At 43.4% G+C, this 19683-nt stretch overlaps 1 protein-coding gene across 3 annotated transcripts in view; it reads right to left on the reverse strand.

Moving 5' to 3' along the window:
* Positions 1 to 19683, reverse strand: part of PRKCZ (protein kinase C zeta) — a 572887-nt gene that overhangs the window by 147786 nt on the left and 405418 nt on the right. For all 3 annotated transcript variants that reach the window (XM_082273173.1, XM_082273174.1, XM_082273175.1), the window contains one exon: positions 14056 to 14108. In XM_082273173.1, coding sequence (XP_082129299.1) covers positions 14056 to 14108 — 53 coding nt within the window. The remainder of the gene's footprint in view (positions 1 to 14055; positions 14109 to 19683) is intronic.

Below are 19683 nucleotides of genomic sequence, written 5' to 3' on the forward strand. Positions count from 1 at the left end.
TCAGTTTCCCAGGCAACCACAAGATCCCAAAGAAAGGGAGGAATGGCGGTAACGTTTTTGTTCTGAAAGACCAAAAATTGGTGAATGGCATATGGTGTGTATAGGTGTATAGCCCTTTGACTTTACAAGGTTATACTCACAAGGTCCAGATAATGCTGGTTTTCCAGTCGTGAGTGCCCTTAGTTGTATTGGCTGTTCCTGGAATTATATAGGTATTTAATTAACCATGTTTATCCAAATATTAGGAATTTGTTGGGCCGCCAATGCTTGGGTAATAAAATACCTGAGGAGCGTCTTGGTTATCAGATGGTCTCTCTGTGAGAAAAAACACCTGCAGCGCTTCTTGGTTGCCAGCTGTTCTCTCTATCTAGGAGGGACATATACCATTATGACAGGGCTATAAAAATCCCATATGCCTGAATTTTGGTGTAAGGTAATGTAAAATTTTAATTTACCTTACGGTACTGCAAAGGATAATTATTCAGACTGCAGAGCATTTGCCTGTAGTGGATAACCTTTCTCTTGCAAGATGATCTCTTCTGTGGAAAAGACACATCGTGTAGCAGCAAGGAGGAATGGATCCTGTGAAGTGCAAGGCTATATAAAATTCTCGAGAGGCTGTATGTGTTACCTGTGTCCAGCAGAGGGAGTCCTGTCAAAGGGTAGGGGTGGTCCGCCGTCCTCCAGGAGGTGCTTTCACTCCAAGGTCTGGAGATGAATGGCACACTGCAGGGATCCCCGACGCCTTAAATATAGGCCGCGCATGCGCAGTACAGCGCCGCACGGTCCTATCTGTCAGGGCGGAAGTGCTTCACCCGTGTCTGCTGCGCATGCGCCTGGGCTGCTGCGCGGTCAGTGACGAGGGATCTTATCCGTTGCCTGGCAATTAAGGACGCCGCCGACACGGAGGAGGAGGGGCGACCAGGATGCCGTAAGCTGTTGGTGAAACCAACAAGTTTACGACTTAGATGACAACAGCTGGTGTTTGGCCCCGAACGTTGCCCCGCCATGTGGCGGGGCTTTCCGTGCCGGGGGTTGCAATAGGGTGTTGGGGGGGAGCAAGTCCACCGATCGGGTCTGCATTTACAATTTATATTGTTATATCAAAGAACAATCACTTGGCATTGATTATATATGTATATACTGTTTTAACTTTTCATTCTAACAATAACAGGTCTGGTACATTCATTTTTTAAGGAGAATGAAATAAGATGCCTTGAGAAGGGAAATAAACAAGGGGGATGTATGAAAGACTGGGGATTTATATGGGTCTCTGGTGTCAGTATCTAGGGTCTCTCCACTGGTGGAAGGGGAGAGAGAGTGATGGGGGTTATTATATCGATGTATACAGAGCATTTGTATGTAGGGAGGACAGTTTGGTCGGGATGGAAAATAGAGGGGCAAGTAGCAAATCCTGTCCAGGTGATGACCGGTGACTGATGAATTTTGAATTAGTCTGTTTTACCGGACACAAAGCCATCAAGGAATGGTTGGAAGCTCTCTGCTTCATTGAGGCCAGGAGGTGTAGTCGCTCTAAGGCGTCTAATCCACCTCATTTCTCTTTGCAATAGAGTTTTGTTCCAGTCGCCCCCCCTCCCTGGAATGTGAAGTCTGTCCAGGGCCATGAATTTTACAGGGGGCATTTTTGATTGGTGCTTATCTCTCACGTGTCTACCAAGTGGGAGATAAAAGTTGCACATTTCCATGGATGCCAGATGTTGGCCAACTCTTTTGCGGAACTCTTGCTTGGTTTTTCCAACATAATATGCACCGCAGTCACACTCCATCAAGTAAACTACTGCTTGTGTTTTGCAGTTGACGAAGTGGGCCGGTGTAAATGATTCCCCATTGGGTAGCAATTTGGTTGTACTTTTGACGATGACTTTGCATTGGGCGCATCCCCCGCATGGATATGTCCCCTTATCTTTGCACGGGTCCTTTTTTGGTCCCTCTTTGAATTCACTGTGAACCAGTGATTGCTGGAAAGAACCGGCTTTCCTGAATGTGATTTTTGGTTTAGCTGGGAGGAGATGTCTAAGGCTTGGGTCAGCGGTAAGGATGTGCCACTTTTGCTGAATGATTTTCCTGATTGAGTCATGCTGATTAGTATATCGCATGATCAATCGATTGGTATTTTCTTGTGGTTGGTCCGTGGGTTTTTTGAACAGGATTTGGTGTCGCTCCATACTGTTAGCTCTGTTGAAGGCTTTTCTTAGACTAGTTTTTGAGTAGCCTCGAGTGATTAGTCGTGCTGTTAATTTATCAGACTCGCTTTTAAAGTCTTTTTGGGTAGTGCAGATTCTCTTTAGCCGTAGGAACTGACTATAAGGAATGGACTGTTTTAGCACCGTAGGGTGGAAGCTGTCCGCATGCAATACGGTGTTGCCAGCGGTCTCTTTTCTATAGAGTGTAGTGTTTATGTTCCCCTTGGAGTCTTTGAAAATCCAGGTGTCCAAAAAACTAATTTTAATAAGGCTGTATTGCATGGTAAAATGCATGTTAAAAGAGTTAATGTTCATGTGATCCAGGCACTCTCGTAGGAGGTCTTCGGGTCCATCCCACAGGATAAAAATGTCGTCTATATATCTCTGCCATAGTGTTATATGGCGAGAGTATATGGAGTTTTTTTCGTCATTGAGGAAGTCCTGCTCCCACACGCCCAGATATATGTTGGCATAGGATGGGGCGCAGCTCGTGCCCATGGCCACGCCACAGATCTGCAAGAAATGTAGGCCATCAAAGCAGAAGTAGTTATGGTGTAGAATAAACTGTAACATGGAAAGAATGAAGTCATTGAATTTTTGATCATGGCGGCTATGTTGACTGAGTACCTGTTTGACTGTCAGTATGCCTTTTTCATGCGGTATGTTACTATACAGTGATTCGACGTCAATCGTGACGAGGTAGGTTGTTTCGGATGCCGTCATGCCTTCCAATATTTGGAGGAAATGAATGGTGTCCTTGGTGTATGATGGAAGGTTAGTCACATGTGGGCGGAGGTGGGCATCAATTACTCTGCTTATGTTCTCCGAGATATTGCCGTTCCCGGATATGATGGGTCTGCCTGGAGGGTTATTGACGCTTTTGTGTATTTTTGGCAAGGAATAGAACGTTGGTGTTCTGGGGTACTTTATTCTGATGTATTCCCATAGCGTTTTGGAAATAGCCCCTTCGTTGAGGGCCCTGTCAACTTTTTTGTAGAAGGTTTCGTTGTAGGACTTGATCATGAGTGGTGATATTTTCTTATAGCATGTACGATTTTCCAGGATGTTCATACACATCTCCTTGTATTTTACATTGTCCATCAGGACAATGTTGCCGCCCTTATCGGCCGGTTTTATAGTAATCGTATCATAGCTTTTTAGATCTTCAAGTGCCTTCCTTTGTTCCTTAGTTAGGTTATCCTTTGTTTTTTTGATGTTGAGCCCTTCAATCTCTCTGGTTGTTTCTTTTACAAACAGGGCGACTGCTGGATTTTGGCTCAGTGGGGGAAATTTTTGGGATTTTTTCTGAAAGCGGGGTGTTTCGAGGTTCTCCTCTTCTTCATCACCATCCCCTTCTTCTGATATTGAAGTAGGATCTTCCCAGTCATCATCAAGTCCTCCTTCCTCTAGTAAGATGTTAAGATCCCTTATTGCGCGGAATTCCGCTGCAGTAAGGCCGGGGTCTTTAGCCTCAGGTGGGGGTTTGTTGTACATTGCTTGGAATATTATTTTTCGTGCGAATAAGTTCACGTCCTTGACAATTTCAAATTTGTCGGCGTTGTTCTTTGGACAGAAGGAGAGGCCTAGCCGTAGAACCTCTTCTTCATGACGGGTTAGGATCTGTGATGAGAGATTTATTATTGATCGTTTCTCTTCTCCATTTGTCTCAGCCCTTGGGAATCGGTGACTACAGGCAATTTGGTCTGTTTTAGGTTGGATTTCCCTAAAAAAGCCTTTTGTTTTCTGGGGCCTTCTCTGAGTCTCGAGAAGATGCCTTGAGTTTGTGTACCTCCCTGTGATTGATCTTCTGTTTCTTCATCTTCATTTCAGTGAATTCAAAGAGGGACCAAAAAAGGACCCGTGCAAAGATAAGGGGACATATCCATGCGGGGGATGCGCCCAATGCAAAGTCATCGTCAAAAGTACAACCAAATTGCTACCCAATGGGGAATCATTTACACCGGCCCACTTCGTCAACTGCAAAACACAAGCAGTAGTTTACTTGATGGAGTGTGACTGCGGTGCATATTATGTTGGAAAAACCAAGCAAGAGTTCCGCAAAAGAGTTGGCCAACATCTGGCATCCATGGAAATGTGCAACTTTTATCTCCCACTTGGTAGACACGTGAGAGATAAGCACCAATCAAAAATGCCCCCTGTAAAATTCATGGCCCTGGACAGACTTCACATTCCAGGGAGGGGGGGCGACTGGAACAAAACTCTATTGCAAAGAGAAATGAGGTGGATTAGACGCCTTAGAGCGACTACACCTCCTGGCCTCAATGAAGCAGAGAGCTTCCAACCATTCCTTGATGGCTTTGTGTCCGGTAAAACAGACTAATTCAAAATTCATCAGTCACCGGTCATCACCTGGACAGGATTTGCTACTTGCCCCTCTATTTTCCATCCCGACCAAACTGTCCTCCCTACATACAAATGCTCTGTATACATCGATATAATAACCCCCATCACTCTCTCTCCCCTTCCACCAGTGGAGAGACCCTAGATACTGACACCAGAGACCCATATAAATCCCCAGTCTTTCATACATCCCCCTTGTTTATTTCCCTTCTCAAGGCATCTTATTTCATTCTCCTTAAAAAATGAATGTACCAGACCTGTTATTGTTAGAATGAAAAGTTAAAACAGTATATACATATATAATCAATGCCAAGTGATTGTTCTTTGATATAACAATATAAATTGTAAATGCAGACCCGATCGGTGGACTTGCTCCCCCCCAACACCCTATTGCAACCCCCGGCACGGAAAGCCCCGCCACATGGCGGGGCAACGTTCGGGGCCAAACACCAGCTGTTGTCATCTAAGTCGTAAACTTGTTGGTTTCACCAACAGCTTACGGCATCCTGGTCGCCCCTCCTCCTCCGTGTCGGCGGCGTCCTTAATTGCCAGGCAACGGATAAGATCCCTCGTCACTGACCGCGCAGCAGCCCAGGCGCATGCGCAGCAGACACGGGTGAAGCACTTCCGCCCTGACAGATAGGACCGTGCGGCGCTGTACTGCGCATGCGCGGCCTATATTTAAGGCGTCGGGGATCCCTGCAGTGTGCCATTCATCTCCAGACCTTGGAGTGAAAGCACCTCCTGGAGGACGGCGGACCACCCCTACCCTTTGACAGGACTCCCTCTGCTGGACACAGGTAACACATACAGCCTCTCGAGAATTTTATATAGCCTTGCACTTCACAGGATCCATTCCTCCTTGCTGCTACACGATGTGTCTTTTCCACAGAAGAGATCATCTTGCAAGAGAAAGGTTATCCACTACAGGCAAATGCTCTGCAGTCTGAATAATTATCCTTTGCAGTACCGTAAGGTAAATTAAAATTTTACATTACCTTACACCAAAATTCAGGCATATGGGATTTTTATAGCCCTGTCATAATGGTATATGTCCCTCCTAGATAGAGAGAACAGCTGGCAACCAAGAAGCGCTGCAGGTGTTTTTTCTCACAGAGAGACCATCTGATAACCAAGACGCTCCTCAGGTATTTTATTACCCAAGCATTGGCGGCCCAACAAATTCCTAATATTTGGATAAACATGGTTAATTAAATACCTATATAATTCCAGGAACAGCCAATACAACTAAGGGCACTCACGACTGGAAAACCAGCATTATCTGGACCTTGTGAGTATAACCTTGTAAAGTCAAAGGGCTATACACCTATACACACCATATGCCATTCACCAATTTTTGGTCTTTCAGAACAAAAACGTTACCGCCATTCCTCCCTTTCTTTGGGATCTTGTGGTTGCCTGGGAAACTGAGAGGGGGCACCTCCATAACCGATCCAGTAACTGCACACAAAAAATCAATGTAAGCTAAGACTTCAGACTATACTAATGAAATTGCCTAAAAATCGCTTTTTGACACTAATAAAGACTAAAATATCGTCATATAGATACGGTGAAAATCCTTGAAAAAGGCACAGCCGAAACGCGTCGGATGGAAACGCATCCTGCAACATCCAAACATCCATGGATGGCAGGAATCTGCGTCTCTAAAAAGTCACCATCTTTCACAAGTGTCACATTTCTTTTCTTTCGTACACCACCACGGATGGGCCTCTTACCCATCCAAGCACTTAATATTTCATGTCTCGTACATGTTAAATATTGTTTTATGATAAACATTGTTTTATAATAAACGAAAACGCATACTACTTTTGTCTTTCAACCTATTGCCTCAAAGTCCCACCCACTGGTCCGAGGAACCAAATACCACTATTTGTTCTAATTAAGGGATGTTGGCACCTATACACTATACAATCCTACTCTAAACTCGGGTTTTCTTGAGCTCAACCCAAATCGCTTTACTCTATTCCGGATGGAAGTCATCCAATTCCTCACCTGACCTCTAGAAACCTGATTACCCAAAGGGAACCTCACTTCCCAATTTTCTTTTCTTATATTCTAAACCATTGTCCCCTCCCGTTCCGGGGAGGCCGACACTAACAGACCGCAAGGTACAAACCTCACTGTAACCCCACAATAGAGAGTTACAGATAAAATTACGTTTCTCCCCCCTATCCGTATCTCTGTACGCAGAGTAAAAGGGCACCAAGGGAAAAACACCCCAAGTGATCCAAAAACTTTCTTTGGACCACTACCACGCAAGGAGAATCAAATACAAGGGACAACATGGGGGACCTACTGGGGGACGAATGGAACAACCTCATGTCCAGTATCGAAACAGACTTTCAAAACAAAGACCAACAAGAATCAGACACACTCGCGTTCTTCTCCACCCTTAGGCGACAACTTGAGAAGAAATCGTCTTTACATTGGCACATCAAGGCATTCGAAAGATATATCGCCGAAGAAATCAATCCGGCTGGACTTCGGATTCAAATCTTTCCGACCATGGATAATGTAACAGCATCCATGAAGCAACAATGGGAAGAACAACTTAATATATGTTCCAAGAACCTTATGATCCTCCTGCAGGAGGAATATGAACGACAAATTAAAAAAATCGATGAGGAAACTAAATTAATATACCTCAAACTAGCACCTCTAAAAACCGTCCAGATGTACAACGATGAGGAGAAAAAACTAAAAGACCACCTTGAAAATTACAGCAAACAGATCCTCCGAAAAAAGGAGAAAAAATACTGGCGAGACAAAAACGCCTTTGCCCAGGGGAGGGCCTACAGGTGGAACAATACTCGTCGAACCTATAAAAACAAACAACAATTCAGTATGAAAAATACTGGCCAGGACAACCAGTATTACTCATCAGACTCCTCATCGTATGCCTCTGGATCAGACAACCGGAAAAGAGGACCACCACCCAGAGGACCGCGGCCTAGACCAACACAAACACCGAATGAAAGAGACGAAACTGAGGAAAGAACAGAAACCGAAAATGAAGAAACAGAAGATCAATCACAGGGAGGTACACAAACTCAAGGCATCTTCTCGAGACTCAGAGAAGGCCCCAGAAAACAAAAGGCTTTTTTAGGGAAATCCAACCTAAAACAGACCAAATTGCCTGTAGTCACCGATTCCCAAGGGCTGAGACAAATGGAGAAGAGAAACGATCAATAATAAATCTCTCATCACAGATCCTAACCCGTCATGAAGAAGAGGTTCTACGGCTAGGCCTCTCCTTCTGTCCAAAGAACAACGCCGACAAATTTGAAATTGTCAAGGACGTGAACTTATTCGCACGAAAAATAATATTCCAAGCAATGTACAACAAACCCCCACCTGAGGCTAAAGACCCCGGCCTTACTGCAGCGGAATTCCGCGCAATAAGGGATCTTAACATCTTACTAGAGGAAGGAGGACTTGATGATGACTGGGAAGATCCTACTTCAATATCAGAAGAAGGGGATGGTGATGAAGAAGAGGAGAACCTCGAAACACCCCGCTTTCAGAAAAAATCCCAAAAATTTCCCCCACTGAGCCAAAATCCAGCAGTCGCCCTGTTTGTAAAAGAAACAACCAGAGAGATTGAAGGGCTCAACATCAAAAAAACAAAGGATAACCTAACTAAGGAACAAAGGAAGGCACTTGAAGATCTAAAAAGCTATGATACGATTACTATAAAACCGGCCGATAAGGGCGGCAACATTGTCCTGATGGACAATGTAAAATACAAGGAGATGTGTATGAACATCCTGGAAAATCGTACATGCTATAAGAAAATATCACCACTCATGATCAAGTCCTACAACGAAACCTTCTACAAAAAAGTTGACAGGGCCCTCAACGAAGGGGCTATTTCCAAAACGCTATGGGAATACATCAGAATAAAGTACCCCAGAACACCAACGTTCTATTCCTTGCCAAAAATACACAAAAGCGTCAATAACCCTCCAGGCAGACCCATCATATCCGGGAACGGCAATATCTCGGAGAACATAAGCAGAGTAATTGATGCCCACCTCCGCCCACATGTGACTAACCTTCCATCATACACCAAGGACACCATTCATTTCCTCCAAATATTGGAAGGCATGACGGCATCCGAAACAACCTACCTCGTCACGATTGACGTCGAATCACTGTATAGTAACATACCGCATGAAAAAGGCATACTGACAGTCAAACAGGTACTCAGTCAACATAGCCGCCATGATCAAAAATTCAATGACTTCATTCTTTCCATGTTACAGTTTATTCTACACCATAACTACTTCTGCTTTGATGGCCTACATTTCTTGCAGATCTGTGGCGTGGCCATGGGCACGAGCTGCGCCCCATCCTATGCCAACATATATCTGGGCGTGTGGGAGCAGGACTTCCTCAATGACGAAAAAAACTCCATATACTCTCGCCATATAACACTATGGCAGAGATATATAGACGACATTTTTATCCTGTGGGATGGACCCGAAGACCTCCTACGAGAGTGCCTGGATCACATGAACATTAACTCTTTTAACATGCATTTTACCATGCAATACAGCCTTATTAAAATTAGTTTTTTGGACACCTGGATTTTCAAAGACTCCAAGGGGAACATAAACACTACACTCTATAGAAAAGAGACCGCTGGCAACACCGTATTGCATGCGGACAGCTTCCACCCTACGGTGCTAAAACAGTCCATTCCTTATAGTCAGTTCCTACGGCTAAAGAGAATCTGCACTACCCAAAAAGACTTTAAAAGCGAGTCTGATAAATTAACAGCACGACTAATCACTCGAGGCTACTCAAAAACTAGTCTAAGAAAAGCCTTCAACAGAGCTAACAGTATGGAGCGACACCAAATCCTGTTCAAAAAACCCACGGACCAACCACAAGAAAATACCAATCGATTGATCATGCGATATACTAATCAGCATGACTCAATCAGGAAAATCATTCAGCAAAAGTGGCACATCCTTACCGCTGACCCAAGCCTTAGACATCTCCTCCCAGCTAAACCAAAAATCACATTCAGGAAAGCCGGTTCTTTCCAGCAATCACTGGTTCACAGTGAATTCAAAGAGGGACCAAAAAAGGACCCGTGCAAAGATAAGGGGACATATCCATGCGGGGGATGCGCCCAATGCAAAGTCATCGTCAAAAGTACAACCAAATTGCTACCCAATGGGGAATCATTTACACCGGCCCACTTCGTCAACTGCAAAACACAAGCAGTAGTTTACTTGATGGAGTGTGACTGCGGTGCATATTATGTTGGAAAAACCAAGCAAGAGTTCCGCAAAAGAGTTGGCCAACATCTGGCATCCATGGAAATGTGCAACTTTTATCTCCCACTTGGTAGACACGTGAGAGATAAGCACCAATCAAAAATGCCCCCTGTAAAATTCATGGCCCTGGACAGACTTCACATTCCAGGGAGGGGGGGCGACTGGAACAAAACTCTATTGCAAAGAGAAATGAGGTGGATTAGACGCCTTAGAGCGACTACACCTCCTGGCCTCAATGAAGCAGAGAGCTTCCAACCATTCCTTGATGGCTTTGTGTCCGGTAAAACAGACTAATTCAAAATTCATCAGTCACCGGTCATCACCTGGACAGGATTTGCTACTTGCCCCTCTATTTTCCATCCCGACCAAACTGTCCTCCCTACATACAAATGCTCTGTATACATCGATATAATAACCCCCATCACTCTCTCTCCCCTTCCACCAGTGGAGAGACCCTAGATACTGACACCAGAGACCCATATAAATCCCCAGTCTTTCATACATCCCCCTTGTTTATTTCCCTTCTCAAGGCATCTTATTTCATTCTCCTTAAAAAATGAATGTACCAGACCTGTTATTGTTAGAATGAAAAGTTAAAACAGTATATACATATATAATCAATGCCAAGTGATTGTTCTTTGATATAACAATATAAATTGTAAATGCAGACCCGATCGGTGGACTTGCTCCCCCCCAACACCCTATTGCAACCCCCGGCACGGAAAGCCCCGCCACATGGCGGGGCAACGTTCGGGGCCAAACACCAGCTGTTGTCATCTAAGTCGTAAACTTGTTGGTTTCACCAACAGCTTACGGCATCCTGGTCGCCCCTCCTCCTCCGTGTCGGCGGCGTCCTTAATTGCCAGGCAACGGATAAGATCCCTCGTCACTGACCGCGCAGCAGCCCAGGCGCATGCGCAGCAGACACGGGTGAAGCACTTCCGCCCTGACAGATAGGACCGTGCGGCGCTGTACTGCGCATGCGCGGCCTATATTTAAGGCGTCGGGGATCCCTGCAGTGTGCCATTCATCTCCAGACCTTGGAGTGAAAGCACCTCCTGGAGGACGGCGGACCACCCCTACCCTTTGACAGGACTCCCTCTGCTGGACACAGGTAACACATACAGCCTCTCGAGAATTTTATATAGCCTTGCACTTCACAGGATCCATTCCTCCTTGCTGCTACACGATGTGTCTTTTCCACAGAAGAGATCATCTTGCAAGAGAAAGGTTATCCACTACAGGCAAATGCTCTGCAGTCTGAATAATTATCCTTTGCAGTACCGTAAGGTAAATTAAAATTTTACATTACCTTACACCAAAATTCAGGCATATGGGATTTTTATAGCCCTGTCATAATGGTATATGTCCCTCCTAGATAGAGAGAACAGCTGGCAACCAAGAAGCGCTGCAGGTGTTTTTTCTCACAGAGAGACCATCTGATAACCAAGACGCTCCTCAGGTATTTTATTACCCAAGCATTGGCGGCCCAACAAATTCCTAATATTTGGATAAACATGGTTAATTAAATACCTATATAATTCCAGGAACAGCCAATACAACTAAGGGCACTCACGACTGGAAAACCAGCATTATCTGGACCTTGTGAGTATAACCTTGTAAAGTCAAAGGGCTATACACCTATACACACCATATGCCATTCACCAATTTTTGGTCTTTCAGAACAAAAACGTTACCGCCATTCCTCCCTTTCTTTGGGATCTTGTGGTTGCCTGGGAAACTGAGAGGGGGCACCTCCATAACCGATCCAGTAACTGCACACAAAAAATCAATGTAAGCTAAGACCTCAGACTATACTAATGAAATTGCCTAAAAATCGCTTTTTGACACTAATAAAGACTAAAATATCGTCATATAGATACGGTGAAAATCCTTGAAAAAGGCACAGCCGAAACGCGTCGGATGGAAACGCATCCTGCAACATCCAAACATCCATGGATGGCAGGAATCTGCGTCTCTAAAAAGTCACCATCTTTCACAAGTGTCACATTTCTTTTCTTTCGTACACCACCACGGATGGGCCTCTTACCCATCCAAGCACTTAATATTTCATGTCTCGTACATGTTAAATATTGTTTTATGATAAACATTGTTTTATAATAAACGAAAACGCATACTACTTTTGTCTTTCAACCTATTGCCTCAAAGTCCCACCCACTGGTCCGAGGAACTAATCACTTTAAGCATCTATTCTGCCCTTGGTAACCAGACTCTCCTGCAAATGAAATTTAAAAAGGCTAAATCTAACTGGATGATGGCTAGAACGGACTATTTTTCCTCAGACTCTTAAATAAGAAATTCAAAATTAAATAATGGCTGGTGCATTTCAACTGTACTCAATTAAAGATGTGTTGCCATACTTTTTCTAGAAAATTTATATTCATACATTTGTACTTTTTTTCCTTGGCTGTCTAACATGAAGGCATGAAAGTGTCAGCACACATTCTGTATTTGTATGCAAGAAATGCAAAAAGGAACCCCTGAATAACATAGCTTACCACCAGATTTCTAGCAACAGCGGCAGTTTCATTAGAAATGCACAGACTCCTTTACAGAACCATTTCTCTTTACCATCATGCTGCAGCATCACATTTTACCATGTTGTGGTTCTATAAAATAAATCCATTACTGCAGCCGTTTGTCAGGAGAAAATTCAGAACCTGCCACTAAATTGACAAAATCTGCAAGGATATGTGTAACTGAGCACTTGCATGTCAGTTGGCATGGAGCTCCAAAATATACAGTGCATTCAGAAAGTATTCACAGCGCATTACTTTTTTTTACACTCCTTTATTATCTTGGCTATGTGCTTAGGGTCATTGTCCTGTTGGAAGATGAATCTTTGCCCCAGTCTGAAGTCCAGAGCGCTCTGGAGTAGGTTTTCATCAAGGATGTCTCTGTACATTGCTGCATTCATCTTTCCCTCGATCCAGACTAGTCTTCCACTTCCTGTCGCTGAAAAACATCCCTACAGCATGATGCTGCCTCCACCATGCTTCACTGTAGGGATGGTATTGGCCAGGTGATGAGCGGTGCCTGGTTTCCTCCAGACATTTGCCCTTCAGACCAAAGAGCTTAGTCTTTGTTTCATCAGACCAGAACATTTTGTTTCTCATGGTCTGAGTCCTTCAGGTGCCTTTTGGCAAACTCCATGTAGGCTGCCATGTGCCTTTTACTGAGGAGTGGCTTCCGTCTGGCCACTCTACCATACAGGCCTGACTGGTGGAGTGAAGCAGACATGGTTGTTCTTCTGGAAGGATCTCCTCTCTCCACAGAGAAACGCTGGAGATCTGTCAGAGTAACCATCAGGTTATTTGTCACCTTCCTGACTAAGGCCCTTCTTCCCCGATTGCTCAGGTTGGCCAGGCGCCCCGCTGTAGGAAGAGTCCTGGTGGTTCCAAACTTCTTCCATTTAGGGATGATGAAGGCCACTGTACTCACTGGGACCTTCAATGCTGCAGATTTTTTTCTGTACCCTTCCCCAGATCTGTGTCTTTATACAATCCTGTCTCAGAGGTCAACACACAATTCCTTGGACTTCATGGCTTGGTTTGTGCTCTGACATGCACTGTTAACTGTGGGCCATTATATAGACAGGTGTGTGCCTTTCTAAATCATAGCCAATCAACATAATTTACCACCGGTGGACTCCAATAAAGTTGTAGAAACATCTCAAAGAAGATCAGTGGAAACAGGATGCCCCTGAGCTACATTTTGAGTGTCATGGCAAAGGCTGTGAATATTTTATGTATTTTTTATAAATTTAAAGATTTCAAACAAACTTCTTTCACATATTCAATATTGGGTAATGTTTAAAGAATTTTGTGGATTTTTTTTCCCATTTTGTAATAAGGCTGTAACATAAAAAAAATGTGGAAAAGGTGAAGCGTTGTGAATACTTTCCAGATGCACTGTATACAGTAAATAGAAAATTATTAATGAAGTAGTAAACTTGCCAACCTTTTTTCTTACAGCAGCTCATCTTCCACAAAATGACAGGCACACTATATCTTGTACCTTCAGCCTATTGACAGGCAGCAGGTACATAATAAAGTGCACCTGAAGAACCATATTATACAGTGAATACCCATATAGGCCTAACATATCACAGCACTGTACTGTAATTGGTCAAGCTTACTCAAATAACTCTTATCACTCACCTCAGAGCCATCTTTCCGTGTCTCAATTTTTCGGGGTGGGGGGATAATATTAACTAGAAAGAAATTTAAAAAAAAAAAAAAAAGTCACAATTTTTCAGACACAATAAGGACAGATTTATGTGCAGACAAAGCATTACTGCTAAAGGGAAAATGTGGTTTCTGGTAGAGATATTGCTACAGGAGACCATGAAAGATAAAATGCCTGTATGTGATTTCTAGGACACTGTTCAGAATAAATAGAAAGTGACAGCCTTTTTTAACCAGGGTGCCTTGAGGCTTCTTCTTCAGTGTACTTCAATATAGATCACCTACTTTGGCTCAAAATCTGCCTTCACAGCAAAATAAATATACTGAAACAAAGCATGCAGGCAGTCCCAATGAGGTAAATCTGCACACAGCAGGTACACAGACACTGCTCCTAATCTGACACTTGCATGGGTGCACGGTCCCAAACACAGGCAGTGTGTGTTCAGGGCTGTGCATCTGTATGGAAGTCAGATTTGGAGCAGCGACTGTGTCTGTGCAACTGCTGTGTCCCAGTTAACATCAATGATACTGCCTGCATGGAACACCTGTGCATCCCATGCAGGTAAACATGCCACAGGTCCCAGGAAGCTGTGGGACCATTCACAGAGTGCAGTGCAGCTTGCACATACACACCGGGGAGCTGACTGTGAAGCCAAAATGAGTCACAGCCAGCCTCCCACACTTAGCATGGTGGTGCCAGGGACTTGAAAACCAGCGAAGAACTGACCCAGGTGGGGACAAGCACTATATCCCTGGACAGGTATCTCTTAATTTTTTTTTTTTTTTTTACAGTGTTAATAAACTATAATAAAAAAAAAAATACTATAGTGCTATAGACCACAGCACTAACCACATTTGTCTGTTTTTCTTTTAATCCTGTTTAAGGTAGTAAATTGATGCCACTGGAACATTGGGTAGATGTAACTTAGTATATATGATTGGTTTTCGTGAAAACTATACTAAGAATGCCTCAGTGGGACATATAGATATGTCGGCTGCTTCCATACAGAGAGGAACTTCCTCAGAAACCTTGGGCTAATATTGTAATAATTGGATTACAAGCTGTTCTTTTAAAGTGAAAGTAAACTTCTATTGATTGTATCTATAGGTAAGCCTATAATAAGGCTTACCTATAGGTACTGTAAATTTCTCCCAAAACATGTACCGTGTAGGAGATATTTACTGCATATGCTGCCAATGTCATCCACGCCTGCGCTTTGAAGGAACGGTCATCCCCTGCTGTTTCTTCACAGCCCCGTGCTGTGACCGGCGGCTCCCGCGTGCATGCGTGGGAGTAACGCCACACAGCTCCTGCCAGTCACACAGCGAAGATGGATGCGACCACCAGCTGTGACAATGAGGGCTTCATTTACAGGTTTCACATAATGTGCTAGTATGCGATGCATACTAGCACATTATGCCTTTATCCCTTACAGGGACTCAAGCTGCCACCATTTTTTTGCATGCTCAGGCTGTCTCCATGGCAGTGTTAATTTCGTCGACTAAAACGTTTTCGTCGACAAAATTAACACAATTTTAGTCGACTAAAATACGACAAAAACAATTCAGATGACTAAAATACGACTAAAACTAAAATGGCATTTTAGTCATAAGACTATAACTAAAACTAAATAAAAAAATGACATCAAAATTAACACTCCTCTGCTGGCCATTTCTAGATCGGCAGCAAAATTCCATTCAGAGCATATAATAGTAGCACATTAAAGTTTAAACATGTATTGTACCACCGAATATGCATAAGTAAGGAGCATCTACTAAGCTGCTGAAAACTAAACAATTAAGAAAAAGGCTTTTCTTATATTTTTCCCTAATATTTAATGTTGGTAATATATTCAGGTAATATGTGCAATGACATTGCAGCTAATGGAGTTTACAGCAGTGTTAATTTCGTCAACGAAAACGTTTTCGTCACCACTTTCGTCACCATCATTTTTCAACTGACAAAAACGAGACGCAAAGTATAGCACATTTTCATCAAATGATGACAACTATGACAAAAATCAAATCCGTTTTCTTTAACGAACGAAAACTAAACGAGAATGTGAGGCAGGGACGTTTACCCAACTTTCGGTTTTCACGGAACTCCACCTGTGTGGCGTCTGGCATGGCATGCTCCGTGACGTCCGACGTGAGGAGTGGACTACTACAAGAGAGTCGACTGCAAAAGAACAGGTGTACAATCCAAATAGGAGAGAGAGGCAGCACTCAACCTGTCTACCTCAGGGTTTTAATTAGGTCATTTTGAAAGAGTGATATACAAATATGCAGAGTAAACCATAACACACCTACAGTATCTCACAAAAGTGAGTACACCCCTCACATTTTGGTAAATATTTTATAATTTTCATGTGACAGCAGTGAAGAAATTACACTTTGTTACAATTTAAAGTAGTGAGCATACAGCTTGTATAACAGTGTACATTTGCTGTCCCCCTCAAAATATTTTAACACACAGCCATTATCGTTTAAATTGCTGGCAACAAAAGTGAGTACACCCTAAAGTGAAAATGTCCAAATTGGGCCAATTGCCATTTTCCCTCCCCGGTGTCATGTGATTGGTTAGTGTTACAAGATCTCAGGTGTGAACAGGGAGCAGGTGTATTAAATTTGGTATTATAGCTCTCACTCTCCCAAACTGGTCACTGAAAGTTCAACATGGCACCTTATGGCAAAGAACTCTCTGAGGATCTGAAAAAAAAAAAAAAAATTGTAGCTATACATAAAGATGGCCTAGGCTATGAGAAGATTGGCAAGACCCTGAAACTGAGCTGCAGCATGGTGGCCAAGACCATACAGCAGTTTAACAGGACAGGTTCTACTCAGAACAGGAAAAATTAAATCAATGAAAAAAATCACATCAATAAAGTAAATAAGACACTACCTCCAACAAACACACCATAAAAAATTGACAACGTTGTAACGTAATAAAAAGTCCAGACTCTAGACAATGAACAAGTTTGCAGAGTTATATGGTTGGGTGCCATGTGGCCGTGCTCTGCATCCACTACCACTGCTCAAATTCTGTAGCAGTAGGTGCTAACAATGGAATTCTCGAGTAGGGCCAAATCAGTACAGACCATTGATAATGGCAATCGGGCACTGTGTATGGTAACACAGAAACCCTCATGAACAAAGATAAATTATGAAATCCCCTACGGTAACCATCAGAAGTGAGATCACAACCCAGTTAATTGGTTGCCTAAAAATATGGGAATGTTCCCTTGTGGACACTGCTCTGTTTTTCCCTTTATTGAAAAATCGAAGGTGTTTACCAATGCCGAACACACAAAACTCTTTCACATCAGAAGCTTTATTAATTGTTCTACTAACAAGGAACTGTGTGATTGAATGCCCGTGCCACTAAATATGTGGGTAAAACATACACACAGCTGAGGGTCCGCATTGGTGAACACTGAACACCAGAGAGCCATTAAAAGTAAGGCTAGAAAAAAAGAAGGAGAAATAGAAAACCCACTTGTTCTCCACTTTAAAGAGAAATATGGTGGAATCACTAACGGACTGAAGGTGAAGGGTTTCTTTGCTCTTCAACTGTCTCAACGCAAGGGCGATTTTGATAAGGTTTTGCAACAAAATGAAAAAAGTAGATTTTTAAGCTGGGTACTTTAACTCCGGGTGGCTTGAACACAGAACAAAATTTTGGAGTTTTCCTTGAGAGTTGAAATGGACCAGTACCCTCTCTGCCCCCTCCCAACTGCTACAATTTTTCTGACTTAATCTCTGCATCATTTAATACATTTTTACTTTACTGTTGAGTCTAGTTCCTCAACTTCATTGTCTACATGCTATTTAGGATGTTAGGATGTTTTACTTGCACTCTTTTTCACTTGTGAGCACTATATAGTGGGAGGAATGTGGCACTAATTAGGAGAGCCCATAAATTGAATCTCCCTAGCCCCCCCCCCCCTCTACTGTTCCTGAAGAAGCCTGCATACACACAGCAGGCAAAACCTGTTGTTAGTAGTTCACTCTCATGGGGATCCTGGACTCATGACCCAACCCCCGTGACCTCCCCCGACGCGGAGACTTCCGATTTATTCACACGGCTGGAGACCTGAGCAGACTAGGGCAGGCTGAACGCGAACCATCATATGCAAGTGTGAATCTGAAACAATAAACCTGGCTGAAATGGATGTGACGGATACTTGTCTCAGCCACTGCCTAATGGATCTGAACTAGCCCAACCAGAGACCGGTGAGCACTGTGGACACATTGATCCGGATATCTAACCTTACTCGGCCTGAACAAGAAGTTGGACATACAGCAGTGAGTAAATACCACTTTCAATAGTGCTCCGTGCATGGAGAACTGTACCGGGGATTCACCTAGTACCTCTGGTATGGCTATATCTCACCTCCATAGCCGCTTTGGCTCTGATGAACTTACAATCTGTGTCTTCCGGTCTCTACTTCCATCCTTACCGATTCTACTCCACCTTCAGACCACAGTCTCGCGGACTCCACGACAAGCAGAGCTCATTTTATCCTCCATTAAGGCTGTCATTCACTTCAAGCTCTGCACAGTATGCCTACATGACTGTATCAGTTGATTAACTCTACTGATCTCCATATCTATGGGATATACTGCCATTATCTGCTCATCTACATTTCATTTCATGTACTTCATCTTTGACTTAGGGTGTCCCTGTTCAGGTGATCTCACTTCTCCCAAACCCACTGATGGTTACCGTAGGGGATTTCATCATTTATCTTTGTTCATGAGGGTTTCTGTGTTACTATACACATTGCATAGTTACCATTATCTATGGTCTGTACCGATTTGGCCCTACTCGAGAATGTTCTTGTTCGTACCTACTGCTACACAATTTGAGCAGCGGTAGTGGATACAGAGCATGGCCACACGGCATTCAACCATATAATTCTGCAATCTAGTTCATGGTCTCGAGTCGGGACTTTTTATCACATGTGACAACATTGTCAATTTTTATATGGTGTGTTCATTGATGTGATTTTATTTCATGGATTTCGATTCTATTAATAAAATGTACTTCTAGTTATATTGCCTGGACCGTGCAAGTACCTTCTTTTACATGGTTTCTTTCCTTGTTTTATTTTTCCTTATGCTGCACCCTGGTACATCGATCCACGTCTAAATTAGACAAGTTAATGCACTAGATTGGTGGTCTGTTGTTACCACCACTGCACCTCACCTAACTATTGGTTTCTGTGCCCCACTAGCTTTACTTCCCACTCAGAACAGGCCTCACCATGGTCGACCAAAGAAGTTCAGTGCACAAGCTCAGCGTCATATCCAGAGGTTGTCTTTGGGAAATAGATATATGAGTGCTGTCAGCATTGCTGCAGAGGTTGAAGGAGTCAGCCTGTCAGTGCTCAGACCATACGCAGCACACTGCATCAAATTGGTCTGCATAGCTGTCATCCCAGAAGGAAGCCTTCTAAAGATGATGCATAAGAAAGCCCGCAAACAGTTTGCTGAAGACAAGCAGACAAAGGACATGGACTACTAGAACCATATCCTGTGGTCTGATGAGACCAAGAAAAACCTATTTGGTTCAGATGGTGTCAAGCATGTGTGACAACA

Source organism: Pelophylax lessonae (assembly GCF_965119305.1).
Source record: "Pelophylax lessonae genome assembly, chromosome: 12".
NCBI classification, from domain to species: domain Eukaryota; kingdom Metazoa; phylum Chordata; class Amphibia; order Anura; family Ranidae; genus Pelophylax; species Pelophylax lessonae.